Here is a 19417-nt window from a genome sequence, read left to right on the forward strand (position 1 = left end):
GTTCCCGTTCATGACAGCGTCTGTATTCCCGGGGGCTATTTGTATTGTTGGTATTTTCATTGACACCGCCTCTTCTCTCTCTCTCTCTCTCTCTCTCTCTCTCTCTCTCTCTCTCTCTCTCTCTCTCTCTCTCTCTCTCTCTCTCTCTCTCTCTCTCTCTCTCTCTCTCTCTCTCTCTCTCTTCTCTCTCTAATACACACACCTGTATCTAGCTACCTGTGAGCAGCTCCGCCTTTCTGCTCACATGATGTGAAATTGAAAACCTGGCCATCCCCGGAGCCCCTCTCCATGGCAGCGCGTTGGGGGGAAGGCTTTACGCCCAAATGTTAAACCTCAATTCTGTTAAGAGCCTCCACCACCTCCTCCTCCCATCAAGGGGGGATAAAGTAATTAGATAACAAAGAGGGAATAGAGTTCTGAAGCTTGTTGAGGCCTTTATGGAGACTGCAGAACTGTTTATCATTCAACTTTTGGATTATTCAAACTCATACATTGCACCAAATAAATAGCATATTTAGTTATACTTTATCTGTATGTTATATGTGTTTATTTACATTTAGTCATTTAGCAGACGCTCTTATCCAGAGCGACTTACAGTAAGTACAGGGACATTCCCCCGAGGCAAGTAGGGTGAAGTGCCTTGCCCAAGGACACAACGTCATTTTGCACGGCCAGGAATCGAACTGGCAACCTTTAGATTACTAGCCCGATTCCCTAACTGCTCAGCCACCTGACACCTTATGGGTTTATGGGAGTGTCTCAATGCATACATGTGTGTTTGATGATTCCCTTCATCATTCAGGAATAAGTGTGTTGCCCAACTGACTCTGAAGAACACATAAACCAGTCCTATCACCCAGGTCTCATCTTAGCTCCACTCTGCCGACTCATTTGACTGGTAAATGAGGAAGAGCTACTGTCTTTGTAGTGTCTGTGCTATTCATCTGTTTGCTCTGGAAAGGTCACATGGATGAGTGATGAATAATAACACAACATTCCATTCTCAACAAGTATTAAACAGTAATACTCTAAACAGAGCATAACCTCTTGTTGTTGCATATCTGGTAAACAACATCCTTGTGATCAACAAGTTAATTTATCTAAGCCTATATTCTGATAGATGACATCACTCTAAAGGTGATTCTAATCTACTGGTCAGCCAGTAGTCTACCAGTAGTCTTGACTGGCTGACTATCTCATATCTGAGAGACTTCCCGTCCAGCAGAAACACCAGATAAAACAGATATGCATGTATGTTGAAGAGGCAACCAACTGTCAATGATTACTTCATACAGACCTACCCTATAAAACAACCTAAACCACTCCATAAACCATCCGTCTGTGATTGGCTGAACACCTCTGAGTCACTGGCTGGGTGTTCCTCGCTGTGTAAATCTAATCATGAGCTGTTGTGACTAATAGTATTACTATGTTACTCACTCCTGTGATGGAATTATTGTTTTTGTCTTAATATGATTGTATCCACAAGTCACAAAAGGCTCTACAGTATGTGTCTGCAATCCATATTGTATGTAATTCCTTTATGTTTTCAAAACACCAGAGCACCAACTGACTCATTATACTTTTGTATTGACATTCAGGGTCTGAAAGAATGGCATAAAAACACAAGCTCTTTGAAATCATGCGACTGTTAACAGAAATGATAGTGACATATCAAATTTCTCTCTATCTTCTGTTCTCACAGTCACCACCATATCTTTCGAATCTTAAACAAACTGTTCAATCAGTTATTATTTTTATTCAATTCTGAGATCCACCACAGCAGAAACAAGTCTCATCCACCAATCCGGGTGCAGTGTTACAGCAACCTCAACAGTTTCCAGAATCCACTGACAAATCAGGTTTGACCAGCTGGGCTCTCACACAGGGAAGACAGGAAGTAAGAAACCAATTGAGAACAGTCCTTTTGCTTTCCAGTAAAAATTATGCGTCATGGTGTTTGTGTGTGTGTTTACAGTGTATGTTTACAAGTATGTACGGAAGAGTGTTCTGGGATACAAAACAGGATTATTATTTTTTTTACTGTTACAAAGAATTGTGCCTATGAGCTACGGAAGCATCCGGGAATAATCAGTTCCATAATAAGTTCTGGTTGGGACCTTAGTGAGAGATTGAAACAGAGTCAGACACACTGCCACTGATGGTGTGAAAATAAGACACTGGTTTCCTTTGAACAAGATGAGGACATCTATTGTTGATGCACAGAGAAACAGTCCTGTAGTGTGAAATGTTCATGGTAGATTAACACAATGGGCGACACCCAACCCTTTCTGATAGTTTGGCAACTTTAACTTTTTGTGTTCTGATACAAATAGCAGAAATAGTAAACTCAGATTTTATGACATGTATACTTTGTCCAGTTCTAAATGTTTGGGTTCCTGCCAACAGAGATTGGTGGTTCAAACCTTACTTTTTCCAAACATTCAGGGGCTCTGTTTTTCCCCTGTTATTTAAGAAACGTTTCATATTGATATACTGTTTAAAAACCTTATATGAATTTACCCCCTGGCTTGATAGACTCTATACCAAAACTCCTGTTTAATTGGTCATCTGGAACCAGTAATGACACATTGAGTCCAGATGTTAACCGTACAGTTTTTGAATGTATTCCTTAAAATATCCACTCAGGAAATATGATTAATGCCATCAAACTAGACTGTAAACAATGTGCTAAGACTGGTCTGCTTCCAGTGTTCAGAAATCTGGCTTGCTGTCTTTCTCTTTCTGTGTCTCTCTATTTTTCTGTCTCTCTCTGTTTTCTCTCTTTCTCTCTACTTGCATATTGTTAGTCTTGATCCGAGCAATGATTGCCAAGACCTTCGACACATTTGTATGTAATGACAGTTCCTGCAGTTAATATAATTACGTATGAAATCGTAAAAAAGCAAGGCATTTGTACATCACACGGATCAAGGATCTACTACAGTATGTGACTGCTTGCGTTGTCTTGCCATGAGGAGAAAGTATGTCAGAGAGGGTGATCAGACCATGTGATGCGTTCAGGTTTAGCTGGAGGGGAGGGCAGGTACAGAAACATAGCTGGCAGAGAGATGTGTTGGAAACACATGACCGACTCCAACTGTACAGATCCTGCCTCAGCCTGCACACAGTAGCAGGATACCCAAGCTTGCCTTATAAAGCGGCACATTATACGTGCATACTGTGCAGTGTCCTATGGTAGCTTCTAGAAGACCAGACGTTTCACACTGAACCACACTGGCATTCCTGGTGGGCTATGCCAGTGAGTAGGGGGGCATTGTCATCTGGAGACAGATGTTTCACAGTACCCACTCTGAATAGCCAGACAAATGTCCACAGCCTATTGGATACTAGTAGCAATCAATAGAGCTTCAGTTGGACTTTCTGTCCCTCAGAAATATTGCACAGTAGTGGTCATGTAAACACTGTTTGTATCTTTAACACGATTCCTTGAATCATTCCCCTTCGCACACATTGTTTCAGTACAAAGTGTCTATTCATATGCTTTAGTTCAGGAAGGAACAGTGTTTCCAACGGGACTTGAAGACGCAAGATGGGAAAAACAAGACAGTCACTTTAGAGTGTCTGTCTGCATTAGTCATCAGGACTAGTTTTATTTATAGGAACCAAAGGGCCAGTCACGTGTTGTCAATTCAATGAACGTCCACATAAGCCAGTGATACATAATTGTATCATCAGTTTGCGTTTCTGTAGATCTTCCACAATAAATAATGAAGCTTAATGCTTTCGAGTCTTGAGACATCCCATGAAAGCTCGGAGATCAGCAGAGATTATAGGTACAGGCTAATATTTAAGTGCTATGTCAAAACATTTGTCACTGTAAGGCAGGGTAGGGCCAGTTTTGTTCCTGAATAGCTACTCTTCTGTGGGTGACTAACATGATTCAGCTTGTCAACCAATTATTTATCAGAACTAAATGCACTAGCACAGGGTTGGAGGGAACATATTTCAAGGAGCAGGCAAGCTATCAAACGAAACAATTCCATAAAAAAATATTTTCACGCAGAGAGAACTATTTTGCGTTCTCCCCTGCAGCTTTCACATGCATATAGACACAAAAGTGGCTGTTCTCCAAATGTCTTCTAACCTACAACACTACTGATGAGAATAACCTATCCTTGGCTACATCCTGTGTTCAAAGCAATCCTCCCTCTGTCCTGACCGGAGTCTGGTATCAGCTCTGGAGTGGCAGGCTTGATCAGATAGCTCCAACTGCCCCCACCCAGGTCCTGGTGTGGATCCACTTGCCAACTATAGGTCATGCTGTATCTCAGGAGACTGGAGCCTGTAGAGTAAACAGTCTAGCTGAACAGAGCTCACACTCTGTGTGGTGACAGGACAAGATAGGTGAACTGGTTCTCCTGTGAATGGAAACAAGGGAACAAAGGAAGTGTAACCTATGTAACTTCTTTGATTGGAATCACAGATACGGTGCTGTATATTCAAACTGGGTGGAATGGTGGTAGAGGCGGTTTGGTGAGACTCACAACTCACCATCATCTATATCTCTACCAGGTCTGGACTGGGATTGAAAAATGATCCGGGACTTTGAAACACAGACCGGCCCACGACCGTGTATTATTATAATATATATCTTTTTTTTCTGCATTATGCCGCGGCCGTTTGACCGGCCGTTCGGGAAATCTCCCGACTCTCCCGACGGCCAGTCCGACCCTGATCTCTACTGTGTATGTTTGTAGTACCATCTATTTTCTGACCTGAGAAGATGCAGCTAACAGAGCTTCAGCTGTCATCTCCTGATGCTGACCTGGGTTCAAACCCCGGCCTCTTTCACACATCAGGTGCCTCCTCATTTGGAGGTGAATCTCAAGTCTGATATTGAAACTACAGCATAAAGTTATATTTCAAGAGATATGGGCTAAGAAAGGAAAACGGTATCACTATATAACTTTATAGTCTCTATATTTATGTAGACTGAACACTAATACTCCTGACACATTCATGGCATTAAAATACAGATAGATAAATGTGAGTTACTGTTAGGATTAGTTATTAATATCAAAACTTGTCTGTCCTGCTTCATGACTAGTAGTTCTTGATTTGGGTAGTGTGCAGAGCTGCAGGGACTGTCTTTCAACTATGACACAATAACTTGATGAAAGCAATCAAGCCAAGAGGAAGTCAAGGAGCCTCCCCTTCTCCCATCTCTGAACTATATTAGAAGAATCTACAAACCTACAGGAAAATAGACAGTTGACAATTTGAATCAGTTCCTTCTGTAGAGGTGCACCTGCATCGGCTCCCCATCCAATACCAGATCTGCAACACTGCACAGCCCGAAGCATGTTCAAGCTTACTAGACTGCCCTGAGGAGTTTCAGATTGCTCTACAAAGTTGAAAGGTTGAACTGAGACTGCATGTCCTCCTCTAATCACATGACTGACTGTGTGTGTGTGTGTGTGACAGTCAGCAGTATGTGTCACGTCGCACTGAGGTAAGAAAACACCAGGTGACAGACCTAAGGGATCATATCTCTCAGACGGGGACAGAAGGACAGCGTGTGTGTGTGTGTGCGTGTGTGTGTGGTGAGTGTTATAAGATTATATCAAAACAGTACAGACCAGTAGGCTAGTGGCCTATAAAGACAGGCTGTAAACCACTCATGATCTCCTTGCCATAGCTCAGGTCACTTTGACGCCAGGACTGGGCCACATACAGTACACTCCCCGTGTACAGCCTTCATAAAAGGCTCTGTTGTCCTTAATGGAAAACACTCTGACCTACAGATGGGCCCAAAAATTTGATTTTTTTCTCTGCCCAAATCATTTGAATGACTTTAGTTGGGTGTTACCACCCACATTTGTTCATTTGGATGCTGAAACCCAAAGGGTACATACAAAGAATCCCTTTAACAACCAAACAAATAAAACTATAGTTCAATGAAGCCAAGGCCAAATGGTATTTGAGGCTCATTAAAATACTTGAGCTGGGTTTAAAGACACTGGGCTGGTTTATTAGCTTCCAGCCTGTGCTGGTTGTGCTTGTGTGTCTAGGCTTTGAAATAGTGATGTATGATGTATAATCAATGCATTACAGACAAAAGATAGATTAAAATTGTAAAGTAGAACTGAGAAAATGTAGTGATCCAAATCCAGCCCTTTTTGTGTAATGTACTCCCGACAGGCTCAGGGAAAAGCTTACCGAAAGTATTTGAAGGGAAATTCTAATACTGTTTGATCTGGGTCTGTTGGTTCAGGGAGCAAACAGATCACCTGACCACGAGCATGCTGGGCCAAACCTCTGACCTTGTCCAAACTCCACGACTGGGAGGCTTCCTCTGCATATTTACCTGAGGCTTACAGGACCAATAGGGACCTGGACTGCGTCAGAGCTGAGTGTTGCCTGCTGAGGTGTTGAAAGGAATTACAAGTAACTATTCAAATTCTTACCGTGTACCTGAACATGTACTGTACGTCCTGGTCGGCTGTCCATGTACCTGGGTTTAAAGCAATCTGTTCTGACTGTGTACTTGAGGCTTAGACAAACAATGTGGACATGCTTTCTCGACCTACTTGATGAAAGTCAAGATGTTGACTTGCAGGTTTCACACTGCATGCACATTAGGGTTGAGGACAGTTGTGCCTCTCTCTCACACACACATTTCTTGTGTGAACTCCGGCGTGTTCCTCTAGCTTGAGTTTGATTGACAGTGGGGGGGTTTTCCACTCTTTTTCCTCTTCTTCACATGCGTTCATAAAACAGAAGCCTAGGAAAAGGGACCGCCTCTCCAACGCCTCTGGTTGGAACGGGATAAGAAAAAAAATATTGGATCGAAAGAAGCAGCACCTCCAAAAATAACTGTTACTGAGCTGTAGCTAAAAAACTCTCAGAGGGCCTCATTTGCTTACACAAGTTTATTGGGGACAAAGCTTTATTATATCTGAAAAAATCCTACCCAGTGTACCATTTAAAACTACATTATAGCAACCTCTACAATGCCACATTGCAGACTGCATAATCACTGGTGACCCCTGCTGTTCTAAAGAAGAACTGCTGTCGAGAGTTTTAAATGAGGAAGAGGGTCCTGGGATCGTATCTTTTAGGAATCCCACAGAAGCAAAACTCCTTGTGAAGGACAACAGCTCTGTCTTTCAGACAGCCGTCAGTCTGTCACCCAACACCAGCGTTACCATAGAGACTTCCCTACTATTCAGACTCCAGTATAATTGGCTACTGTGAAGTCCAGGTAGTGACAATTCCAATATTTATTACAATTTATAAACACGTCAGTCACCACTAGACTGTATGTCTTACATATTGGGGTCAGAAACCTGTGTCATGGAAAGGTCTAGACTAATATTAAATAAAGCAGTCTACTACACTAGTCAAGTATGGATTCAAAGAATTCCGCACCATATACTGGAAATAAATTACATTAAATCAGAAACATTTAAAAATAAACGTAACTCTATCCATTGCTGTTTAGACACCATACCTTAATATGCTTAATACTGAACCCTGCTATCAGGACTCGCAATTAACTTTTTTTCCTCACTGTCCCAGTACTGTCCCGAAGTGCAAAATTAATCGTCTCAAACTGAACTTGACCTGTCCCAAAATGTAAATTCTTGTGTCAAGGTTATTTGCAACACTATTTAAGTAATCCATACGGTAGTGAGGCTCAAATCAATGTCTGAATTTCAATGTGAATACATACACAATAGAATACACTGCTATTGCTTCATGGTGGGGCTAACACAATTCTTGTAAAAATGTTTTGAAAAAAAGTTTCTAAATGTTGGAAAAAGGTTTTGTGGAAAACATTTTGGGAAAAACGTTTCAAAAGGTTGAAAATATATTGGCGATTTCTTTTCAAAAATAGATTTCATTGATGACTACTTGATGAGGACTCAAGTACTCTACTGTGCTCTGCTCTACTCTGCTTTTCTCTACTCTGCTCTCCTCTTCCCTCTCATCCTCTCTCCTCTCCTTTTACTGTGTGTAAAAAAACAAAAGTTTAGAAAAAGTTTGTTGCGGTTGAAAAAATGTTTGTGCAAAGAAATGTTTAGAAAAATACAATTCTAAAGGTTTGAAAAAAGTTTTGGAAAACATTATTTCGATTAAATGCTTCGAATCTTTTTTTTTTTTTTAGTTTCTAAAGGTTTGAAAAAGGTTTTGGAAAAAAGCTTCTAAAACAATTATCTACAAAATGGTTAGAAAAATCTCCCAAAGTCTGTTGAACTGTCCCAGACAACTTTTTCATCAACGACGCGACACCGTTAATTTCGAGCCCTGCCTACCACCCAGGTATACTAGGTTCAGAGAAGGATCGTCCTTTCAGCAAAGCAGACACACAGAACAGAGCAAAGAGTAATAACATTTTTATTTGAGTTTTTAAAACAAAAGCCTCATGTTTATACAGTGATGATGGCTGACGGTCGAGGCAACAGTATCTGTCATGTGACGTTCTGAGAGAGGAAGAGGACTGCACTCAGACAGACAGTGAGGAACCCATGCTTTGAAGAACTCTTATAAATATCCATTATGGCATCAGAAAAGATAAACAAATATAAATACAGAGATTGTTTTTAGTTTCTCTTTCTTATTTTCAAACAGGAAAGGAGTGCAGACATCCAGAGTAAGAGGCGTGGCCTTCTCGCTCTCAGAACGCATAGGTTGCAATGATTTGTGGCATTTTCTGACCATTGATTGGTTGATGAGAATGCCAGGTTGGGAAATAAATGTGGTGTGTATGCATGTGAATGTTTGTAGTAAATTTCTTGGATCAGATGCAAAAGTTCCTGGTTGGCTATCCTGCCTACAGCACGTCTGGACAGAAAGGATTGTGGGTATTGTAGTCACGGGGACGAGAGGGGAGGGGGTCTCAGAGACCGGTGTCGTTATAGGTGGGGGAGGCCACTTTCAGGATGCTCTGCGCATTATCCTCCACCAGGGGGCGCCACTTGACCTCTCCAGTCAGCAGCAGATCATCCCCATCCAGAGCATCGATGAACTGCATCTGCAGGTACACACACACACACACACACACACACACACACACACACACACACACGCACATATATACCCCAAGGTCATAATCATTGAACACGCACACACAAACCATGGTCATCAACCTCCCACACACTAGCACACCTAACACATGCAAGCATCCCAGTCAGTCATCACATACACATGTGTAATATCAAAAACAGACAGAGAGGCCAAGATAAGTGGAGTGAGAAAGAGAGGCCAAGATTAGTGGAGGCCACAGCGGGGTCAGCCTGCAGGTGTTTCTGAAGGAGTGCTTTTAATAACCCTCGCTTTCTGTGGGAGAGGATCATTTGAAGAGAGGAGAGGAAGGACTACTCTGTACTGTGTGTGTCTGAGAGTGTGTGTGTAGGGGTGTGTGTGTTTAGGGGTGTGTGCCCTCTCACCTGTTTGCGTACGTACTCCACCATCAACTCCAGCTGCCTGGGTTCGTCACACTGGCGGTTAAAAATGTTCCTCCACAGGGCCGCTGCAAGAACCCTGTCATCCGACAGCACTCCCTACACACACACAAATAGGCATTTCTGGCCTGGATATCATATGAATAATTGAATTGACTGTGTGGACTGCTAGGGGACCTACCCACACACACTCATACCTCATCATATCCAAATATAGCAGCATAAAAGGTCTCTGTCATGGCTCTCATACTCTCCTTCCTGTGGATGGCATCAATCTGGAGGGAGACAGAGAAGTAGACAGAGAGGGTGAGAGGCAGGTGGTAATTATACCACACTCCGCAGGATAAACAGTCCCCAGACTCCTGCTCTGCTTCACTTCCTGTGGTGTGTTCACATTTTCCACACGCAGGGGCGCAGGGGACGTCTGACCAAGCTGAGCACCCGGGGAACGAAGCATCAGGACAGCATGCAACGTGATAGATCCCCTCAAGGAAGTTATAACCTCAAAGAGCAGCACAGAATAGCTACAGAGGCCAGCCTGCCTCTAGCTTGCTGGGCAGCTCTACTCTGGGGGACACCACAAGTTCTGCCTGGAGAGAGCTGGGGAGGAGGCACCTGTGCATAATAAAGAGACCTGCACACATTCAGCCACATAGGTTGGGATAAAGGGATGGAGGAAGGGAGAGGGATAGAGGGAGAAATGGAAAGGAGGTGGATTGAGGGAGAGGGGGTGGAGGTAGGGTGAGAGGAGGTGAGTGGAGAAGGAACAGGGGGGAGGATGGAGGGGGGTGAAGGGGTTTGGCTGGCACCTATGGTATTTTCACCGTGGAGCGAATGACAAGTGTTTTGACTTCTCTGCCGCTCAATTAGCAGGTAACATGAGACCTGAAACCCCTGGCTGAGCCTGTGTGTGTGTTACTGAGTGAGTGTTGTTTCAATGAGTGAATGTTATTGTGTGTGTGTGTGTGTGTTTAGGCAGTAACATACATGGAGTATGATGTGATTATTAATGCTTGCCCTCTCCAACACAAACTCACAAACACACACACACACACACACAGCTCAGTTAAAGTATAACTACTGCAAGTAGCCTTTGAAGCTCCTCTCTGTTCTGAACTGGAGAACACACTTACATAACTGGGCAAAGTCTGAATTCTCTGAAAGATACTATACAGTACATTCATGTAGTTAACAGGCATCCACTCTGCCCCAGCTTGTAATTGTGTAACATGTACTTCTACTGTGTGAATGGGCCAGTGCACACTAGTAGAACTGCATGAAGGACTGCAGATGTCTGTTATTCCATGTTCATGGAATGTGTGTGAATATAAAGCCATCTCTTTTTCTCTTCCTGTCCTCCTGTTCCGACTCAGTTACCTGCTTCTCTCTTCTCTCCGTCTGTGTTTCAGTGTGTGTGTGTATGAGAGAGTCAGAGAGAAAGAGGGAGAGAGAGAAAGAAGCTACAGTACACAGATGCTGAAACCTTGCCAGCCAGCTCCCTCAACGATCACTATAAATCTACAGAGATCTTCAGTCTACAAAGAGAGAGAGAGAGGGAGAGAGAGTGATGGTCGGAGAATGTATACACCATGTTAAAAGCACATTGGGGGTTACAACCTGGCCGAAAGGGCATAGTTTTTAGTTCAACACACACACACTTGTTAATTGATCTTATATTTGAAATAGGTGAAGTGTGAAGGGGAAGCTGTGTTGATCTGAGCAGAGAATGTGTGTAAGTGTTGACTGATCCAAGTTGGAGCTAGTCAGTGAGTCTGCAGATCAGAGGAGCTTCGCAGCTCAGGAGGAGGTAACTATGGTGGCAGTCCAGATTCTGTGATGGGATCAGGGTTGGCCAGGCAGGGTACTGTATGGCTGGTGCGAGAGCCCGTAATGTGCTGGCTGAGGTCCAAGTGTGTACATGTTGACATGACCTGACAGGCCAAGCTGGTCTGCACTGGTTCTAATGCTTACATAACTGCTTGGGACCAGAGTTTTAACACACACGTCCACCAAACCCTGGACAGACAGCACCATATCATCATCATCATCATCATCATCATCAGTATGGTATTACTACCTAAAATTGCCTGTCTGACAAGCTTGGCCAGCTGAGTACGATGTAAGCTTGAAGGTGAAGCAGCAACCGGAAAGTTGGCTGCGATCGGTAGCCGACATCTGTCCTTCTAGACTTTCAAGAAACGCGCACACAGTCAAGGTTGTTGCCTTGCTATCTAGATTAAACTGTATGATGGTACTAGTGATGTCAACGGTTCGATGTTATCTGTTAACTACCAGGAATATTTCTGAACGCTTACGCCTGTACGTCTATTGGCTAATTTGCAAACAGTCCGCTAACGATATCGCTAGCTAGTGCTCTGACGTAAAAAAATAAAAACGGCGGTAGACTTGATGCTAGAACATTTCGTCCAGAAAAGCAACAGTCCAAATGTAGCTAGTGTGATGGTTTAGTAGCAGTATTAGCACTATGCGGTACCACATTAAGAACAAGCTATCTCTGACAACCAACTGCTGGACAGCTTTCACAAACGAAAGCGCTTTTTCCAAATTAACCGCTTACTTACCGGTTAATGAGTGTCAGTCTATTTGAAAGCTAAATTAACTGGAACTGACATCCCTAGATGGTACTTTTCTGTCGAACTAGTAAAGGGTTGGGTATGGTGTCAAGGTCTTGGATGACATAAGCAGGTCAACTCGGAGGAATGAGAGGGCTCTGTTTGTGAGATCACCCTTGAGGAGGGTGGGGTGTGTGTGCGTGTGTGTATGAGGGGGGTCACTGCAGGTGTTTTCACAGCTGTGTGGAAGGCCTTTGTCATGAAGTGATTGGCTGGAACATGGAGGAGGTCTACCAATCCCAGCCTCAATCTCAGCTCTGTCCACAGCAGCTGTGCACACGGCTCAGTACTGGAGTGGTTACATATGTGAAACAGACCGAGTTAGGGTGTGTGTGTGTGTGAGTGTACATTCAGCAAGTGAATGAGTGTGTGAAACATATTGCGTGCATGTATGGATGGATGTGTAGTGTGTGTACTGTCTGTATGCATGTGTGTGTGTGCGCGTGTATGTGCGTATATGTTTGTGTGTGTATGCATGTGTCTAATGTATGTTTGTGTACTCTATGTATAGTGTGTGTACTGTCTATGTGCGTTGTGTGTGCGTGTTTATAAGTGCGTGTGTATGTATATATGTGTACTCTATGTAGTGTGTGCGTGTCTCACCCCCATGATCTTGCTCCTCTGTTCTACGTCCTCCCACATGGAGTGGACGATGTAGCGACACATGTACTTCCCCTCGCGACCCTCTTGACGCATCCGCACCAAACACATCCTGCAGGACAGACCACACCGCTCAGCACACACTTTGGATGTTCATGATTAATCATTCATCGATTCATTTCCGTTAAGAATTTAACCGATTACAAATGTATTAAGCGGCTAACGTTTGCCGTCTCCATTGTGTCTAGAAATGGCAGTAATTGCGTCCCAGTGTTCCCGCTATATTCATCATTACCGCCGCTGCTTCAGAATTCTATGAAATGTCATGAAGTTGCGACTTTACGACTGCGGAGCTGTCCGAACTCAAACGAACGGTCTTCTGTTCTCTCTCCACTTGAGAGGATGAGCAACTGGAACCGTGAAAGGACGTCAGTCACTCGCAAAGTCATGACAACCAAATAAACAACAGCGCGAAATCAGCAAAGCACTTTTTGCTCAGGCAATGACAAACAGGGCAGAGGATAGGATATTAGCTAGCACTAACGTTAGCTAGCTACAGTAGCACTAAGCATGGATATATCTATGGCACTAAGTACTCCGGCTGTTCTTTTCAATTGTTGTTGTGCATTTTGTATTTCAGTCCTTAACGATTCATCGATCACTGATTGTTAACGTGTTCCAACAATCGGTTAAGGAATATGCACGAAATATTTTGCGTGTGTGTGGACTGAGATGGTTCTCACCACACATGCAGCTGTGCCACAAGGAACCAGGAGTTGAGCGTGTCAGGGAGGGAGCATTCTGGAACACAGAAAGTAGGAGAGGTTTCAGCCAACACATGAACACACACACAAAAACCTGCTCTAAATCCCAACTACATTACCACCACCTACTCTAGCCAGGTTCTAGAGCCCAGCCTAGCTAGTCAGAAGCAGCCAGTAAAATGTCATATAAATCAGCTGGTAACGTGTGGTATAAATCAGTCAGGTGGTGAGAAGGTCCCAGTGGGCCTATCAGAAGAACAAGTCAGAGCGGCCCAGCGCTGGAGGCAGGAGGGGGGGCCTGGCTCAGTGTGGGTCTGGACCAGAACACTAATACTGCGAAGCAACACAAGCTCACACGCTAACAAACACAGACAAAACCCACCACTAAAACTCTGCACTGGACTGTTCTGGTTGTTATCCAGCTATGAGCTGAGCTCTGTGTAGTCCAGATCAAGCCTGTTGTCAACACCCCTAGCCCACTGTGGAGCTTGCACAGTGGGACTGGGCTGGACCTATTGCTGGGTAAACCTAGACCACCAGTGTCAGAAGCAACCAGGGAGCCTGATCATCACTTCCTGGCTGACTCAGCATGTAGGAAGTGTCACATAGTTCCACCTTTACCATTGGTAGTTCTGGCACCTATACCACTGGTAATCCACATGAACTGTGGAGGTGTAAGGTGAAGTTCCCGGCTTTAAGGCTGAGACCAAGTGTTTTGAATCATTACATATTCCCATACTCACTTTCAAAGAACTCATCGTAGTTGATCCTCTCTACACAGCACGTGTACATACGCAGGGCTGCAATCTTTATTTTCTGTATAAAATAAATAAGAGAAATCGATGATTCTTCACATTAGGACAAAATGCATCCTGTGCATAGCTAGGCATTACAACAGTCATCAGTGCTAACATGTTGGGAAGGGTAAACTGTGTAGCGATAAGCAGAGGATGGCAGAGGTTATAGATAAGGATAGGACTGTGGAGAACACTATCAGACGCCAAGGAGACACCGTAGGGGACAGGTACCACTCACCCATTTGTTGTATTTGAGGGGTCCTGTGAAACCCATGGCCTCGATGAGTTTGGTGAAGGCCCCCACCTCCTCTTCTGTGGCCTGGGGAGTCTCTTTCACATTCAATAGCTGGAGGGAGGGGTGGGGCATGTGGGGGAGAGATAAAACAACACTGATATCCATCTCACTGACTCCATCAAAACAACTCAAGGGCACATTGCTCTAGGAATACATACGGTGTACACACACACCTTTTTACGGCAAACATCTGCAGCACTGTGGAACGCTGCTGCAAACAAGGGCAGCTGTCCTATATCATAACAGGCTCATCTATATTTAGATACGTGTTTCTGACCCAGTGCAGACCAGGTGTTCATGCCACCCTGACATGTCCTGAGGTACCCTACTTTTTCACCAGTGTAAATATCCCAGCAGCTGCCAAACTGGTCTGCCTCAGGATTAGGGTTGTGTGGGTCAGCTCAGTCAATGGCTACTGGCTAGTGATGGATCACTTTAACCCAGCAGGCCTACATGTGTCTGGAGGTGGGATTTAAACTAATTCTATGGTGGCCTCTAAAAAAGGCTTTCTAATCTCTGTTTCTGATTGGAAATTAGACTTGGAACGCAGCCACTCAGGACAAACCAACCTGAAGTCCTTTATCCATCAAACCTTTCCATGAAATAGACTTGCAGAACCATGAACGATATAAATATATATATATATATATTTTTTTACAAACAAACAAACAACATGCAACTGTACGTCTGTATTTGTGTGTGTGTGTGTGTGTGTGTGTGTGTGTGTCCACGTCTTACCGGTGAAGTGCTGTGCAGTGTCCGACATTGTGTCTGGGAGGGAAAGGGGGTGCTGGCCAACTGGCAAGCTACTAAAGTTCTGGCAAGACAAGCCTCCTGCTCAAATGCCTGAAGAAACAAGGAAAGAAAGACAGAAAGGGGGGGGGGGGAGAGAAGAGTAAGAAAGAGACTTGAAGCTAGGAGTTCAAATTCTACATTTACATTTAGTCATTTAGCAGACGCTCTTATCCAGAGCGACTTACAGCAAGTACAGGGACATTCCCCCGAGGCAAGTAGGGTGAAGTGCCTTGCCCAAGGACACAACGTCAATTGGCATGACCGGGAATCGAACTGGCAACCTTCGGATTACTAGCCACATTTCCGGTGATCCTTCTAACATCCTGTAATCTTTACTTCCAAATGAACAGGAGGAAAGTTCCTCCTCTGGGTCCTTTCCTCACATGCATATTTAAGTAGGAAGCCAGGGAGACAGAAGATATTCCCAGAGAAACCACTCACCTACTTGACACATACTGTGCATGGCTATTCTCCATGGGACTACATCCTGATTACACATACACACTGGATACTCCACACCAACAGCTGTAGTGTTGAGTTGCCCCAGGATTGTGGCATTTGCCATTAGTGTTTCCTATAAACCTGCCTGACAATGCATAGGTTGTCTGCATAAGTGTCTGATGAGAGTAATTGTGATGACGGTAACTGTAATGAGAGTATGACTGTCACATTAACTTTGACGTTGCCTTTTTACCCACCAATCATAATATACGTAGGTATGAATTCGTCCATGCGATTTAGCAAGGTCGACTGTCTATCAGACAATCAGTAGGGAATGAAATAATATGAAAACAAATTCTAACATGTCAAGTAAGGAACAAAGTGACCTATTTGAGAAAGGGGTGTGTTAGGTTTTAGGTTTGAAACTACGTTGATAACAACAGCAAACGAGAATATTGATATATATGTACAGTAGCTGCAAGATAATCCAGTGAATATAGTTCATTTATGTTGGGGACAGCATTAAATAAAGGATGAAAATATACCACTGCAAACGCCAAATTTGCCACTTAACATTGGGTAGCATTCGATAGCTACAGTGCAGTACAGGAAAACATTTGAATATGGGGCCTTGCAGTCAAGTACAAACACTTCCGAAGGGAGAGTGATTTAGCCGATTAGAGGATTGTAAGCGGTTGTTTCATTTAGCAAAAGGGGCAGAGACATGACATCTACTAGTAATGTTACGTGGCTAAAGCTATTTGCTACCTTGCTATATTAGCTAGTAGCCTGGAAAAATTACCTTTCCGAAGGAAGACCTGGACGCTGACACATTTATAATGTTCCTCACGGCAGACTGCAACGGTCGCCGATACATGACTCCGCCAGAAGTTACAATAATCAAATATTGCAACCGCGAAGCGGGAATCAGTGAATTGTTTTCTTCACGTTTTATAACACTTGATATTGTCCCTCCTACTCCCCAGCAATGTCATAGGAATCTGTCCCACAGTCAATGTTGCCCGTACTGAAAATGCTACTCTCTAAACTTTCCGTCTTTCGTTAAACCGTTATAGTGTCTGTGTGAGTGTCTGTGTGAGCGGGTCCGTATGTTATTTGAAATATGTAGGATACAATTTATTTGTCAACAACTAGCTTATTGTGATATATATTGCACATTCATGAAAACGTCTTGATTTTAATTATTGGGCAATAGCCTGGCAGACTTGGGAGAATGTAATCTCCACTGTTGTCCACTAGAGAGTGGAAATCTCATTGAAAAGGCGATGGTGTAGCTACATATCTTCCTAATGTATGGTAACAGAATCAATTTCTATGAATTGTATTTAATGAACCATGGGCCAACTAGTCAAGTGAGGTGGTGACCTTCATCTTGTATAAACAAATTAAGATACCATGTCCTGGTGTAGGGTAAGGCCAGTGCTCTAGTAGTACAACAGGCAGATACAAATATTATCCTATATAAACATTTAGAACAACAAACTGATCAATACTTCTGACCAAGATCATAGCGGTATGTCCCAGGCTTTGTGTAACCAGGTGATTTTCTATGTAAATGAACCAGATGTTGTCCCTTCCACCACCACCTACGTTACCAGACCTCTGTTTGGGATGGAGGGGGTGAATGGAGCAGGACCAGGCTCCTCGGCTCCCAGACCCCAGAGTAAGCACAGCCATGCATCGCTGCATCTGCAGATTGTTCAAAGGCAACCAAGCTTAGGAACCTTCCTGTCCTGCTGTAGTCCAAAACATACACAATATGGAATTGGGCACTTCTGCATGAAGGATAGAGAAAAATAATGCATGAACCCATAACCCCCCCCCCCCTCCCCACCCCAAATCACCCCAAGCCACACACACACACACACACACACACACACACACACACACACACACACACACACACACTCAAGAGCAAACACACACATACTGAGTACACAAATGTAAACATGCAGTCACAAACAGTCAAGCACACACGCACACACACACTCAAGTGAACATATGTACAGTCACACATGCACTCTCTTTCTCACATGCACACACACAAATACACTTATACTGTGTGCTATAACAAAATTCTAACACGACAAAAAACACAGCTTGCCTGGCTGGGTACTTTTAAAGTGTGGATGATTTCACAGTGGGAAATGAGTTAGAGTGAGGTAATGTTTTAGTTGTCTCTGTGACGTGTGTTGATGCTAGGTGAGAACTTTCCCCCCTCCAGCGCAAGGTTTCTCTCTCATGTTGGTGTGTTTTGGACTCAGGAAGGAGTGTGTCACGATCATTACTAGTGACATATTACTCTTACTCTTAACGCTGTCTTGTTTGCGCCACTGCGAAATCTGTCCAGCATTACTGCATGACGTCAGAATGAGCCCTTACACTGCATTGTCCAAATATTGTTTGTGTGTAGCTGTAGCGCACTTTGTGATTCCTAGTAAGTGGGAAAGAGGGTGATTATCGTGTGAGGTTAACCACAAAGACTTCTGGGAGCTGTAGTGTTTATCCAACACCTGGATTCAGCCAAGCACCCAGACAGGGGAGGGCTATTCTGCCAAACAACTGCCTTTCTGTGCTTGGTGACTACTTGTCACACAAGTATGCTAACTCTAGACAACACAATTTTCTATGTTTTTTAGGTAAACTAACCCATCTCACTTCTTGCGAACTAGACAAGTTATGCTAATGTGTTTGTGCAGACATTACTGGAACTGAAGACGGCATAGTTGCAGTCTTGCTCACTGGTCACATCTGGGGGAACAACTCCTCTGATCTCATAGATGGCAATGCATTGTGGGAAAGCACTAGGGTCCCGATTCAGACATCGGAATGCTGATGATATGTTCAAGGCATTTCTCATCAGCTTCATTTTTACAGAGTGCTTCATCACAGTGCGTGGTGTTTGACATTGTGAGCAACACAGTTGGGGCTCCGCAGTGCTGGGATCGTGCAGCATGTCTCTCACCATTCTAACCCGGATTCATTCATGAATGAGCTATGGCTGCTTCAAAACTTTACTTGATGACTCAATACTTGAACCGACTCCCCCACCCCCCACCGTGCCCCCACCACCACTGCGCCCCACTCCCGCAGAAAACTAAGAGTAGGACTGCAGCCTCTGCCCCGAGTTTCAGAGTGTTTGGATTAATAAAGGGTGATTAATGGGGACACAAGAGGAAACGTTGGATTCCTGCTCTGCTCCTGTTCCTGTGAGAAACCTCTGCAAAGAAAGCAACCATAAATAATGTTTGTCACGGCCTGGTGGACCCACCATTCTGCCTAGGAATGCTGCAGAGTGGGCGTCACTGTGTGTGTGTGTGTGTGTGTGTGGGAGAGAGAGATTGTGTCCTCGTCACCCTGTCTGGCAGCATCTTATTGGACTGTGTGCAAAGTAAACAGAGGTCATACACACACACACACACACACACATACACACACACAGAAAGAGAATGGTGGCTCTGTCACTCCTCAAAGACACATTATAAAGCCTCAGACTTTTATCATCTCCTACAGCCACAGGGTATAAAGACCATTAATGTCTTACTAAAGTAGCTTAGTGCTTTATTTCAATCTGCTCTGCATGGGGAACAGTCCTGCTGTGTTAGAGGCAGTAAGAAAGCCATTACCAATGCCATTAAAA

The 19417-nt window shown here is 43.9% G+C and overlaps 1 protein-coding gene across 1 annotated transcript; it reads right to left on the minus strand.

Moving 5' to 3' along the window:
• Nucleotides 1-8348: 8348 nt before the first annotated feature.
• On the minus strand, nt 8349-16735 carry uqcc1 (ubiquinol-cytochrome c reductase complex assembly factor 1). Its single transcript, XM_067237868.1, has 9 exons — nt 16559-16735; nt 15259-15366; nt 14464-14571; nt 14172-14244; nt 13408-13465; nt 12668-12776; nt 9629-9706; nt 9417-9530; nt 8349-9001 (listed from the first exon to the last, which is right to left on the minus strand). The coding sequence occupies exons 1-9, from the start codon at nt 16631-16633 to the stop codon at nt 8867-8869; spliced, it is 858 nt and encodes a 285-aa protein (XP_067093969.1). The 5' UTR covers nt 16634-16735; the 3' UTR covers nt 8349-8866.
• Nucleotides 16736-19417: the final 2682 nt, after the last annotated feature.

This window comes from Osmerus mordax, chromosome 1, assembly GCF_038355195.1.
Source record: "Osmerus mordax isolate fOsmMor3 chromosome 1, fOsmMor3.pri, whole genome shotgun sequence".
NCBI lineage: Eukaryota > Metazoa > Chordata > Actinopteri > Osmeriformes > Osmeridae > Osmerus > Osmerus mordax.

Bases quoted from the DNA above. Each gene is read 5' to 3' on its own strand.
- uqcc1 (XM_067237868.1), bottom strand. From the start codon at position 16,633: ATGTATCGGCGACCGTTGCAGTCTGCCGTGAGGAACATTATAAATGTG. The intron at 15,367-16,558 runs GTAATTTTTCCA...TTGTTTCTTCAG, and splicing joins CCAGGTCTTCCTTCGGAAAG to GCATTTGAGCAGGAGGCTTG. The intron at 14,245-14,463 runs GTGAGTGGTACC...TATTTTATACAG, and splicing joins CCCTCAAATACAACAAATGG to AAAATAAAGATTGCAGCCCT.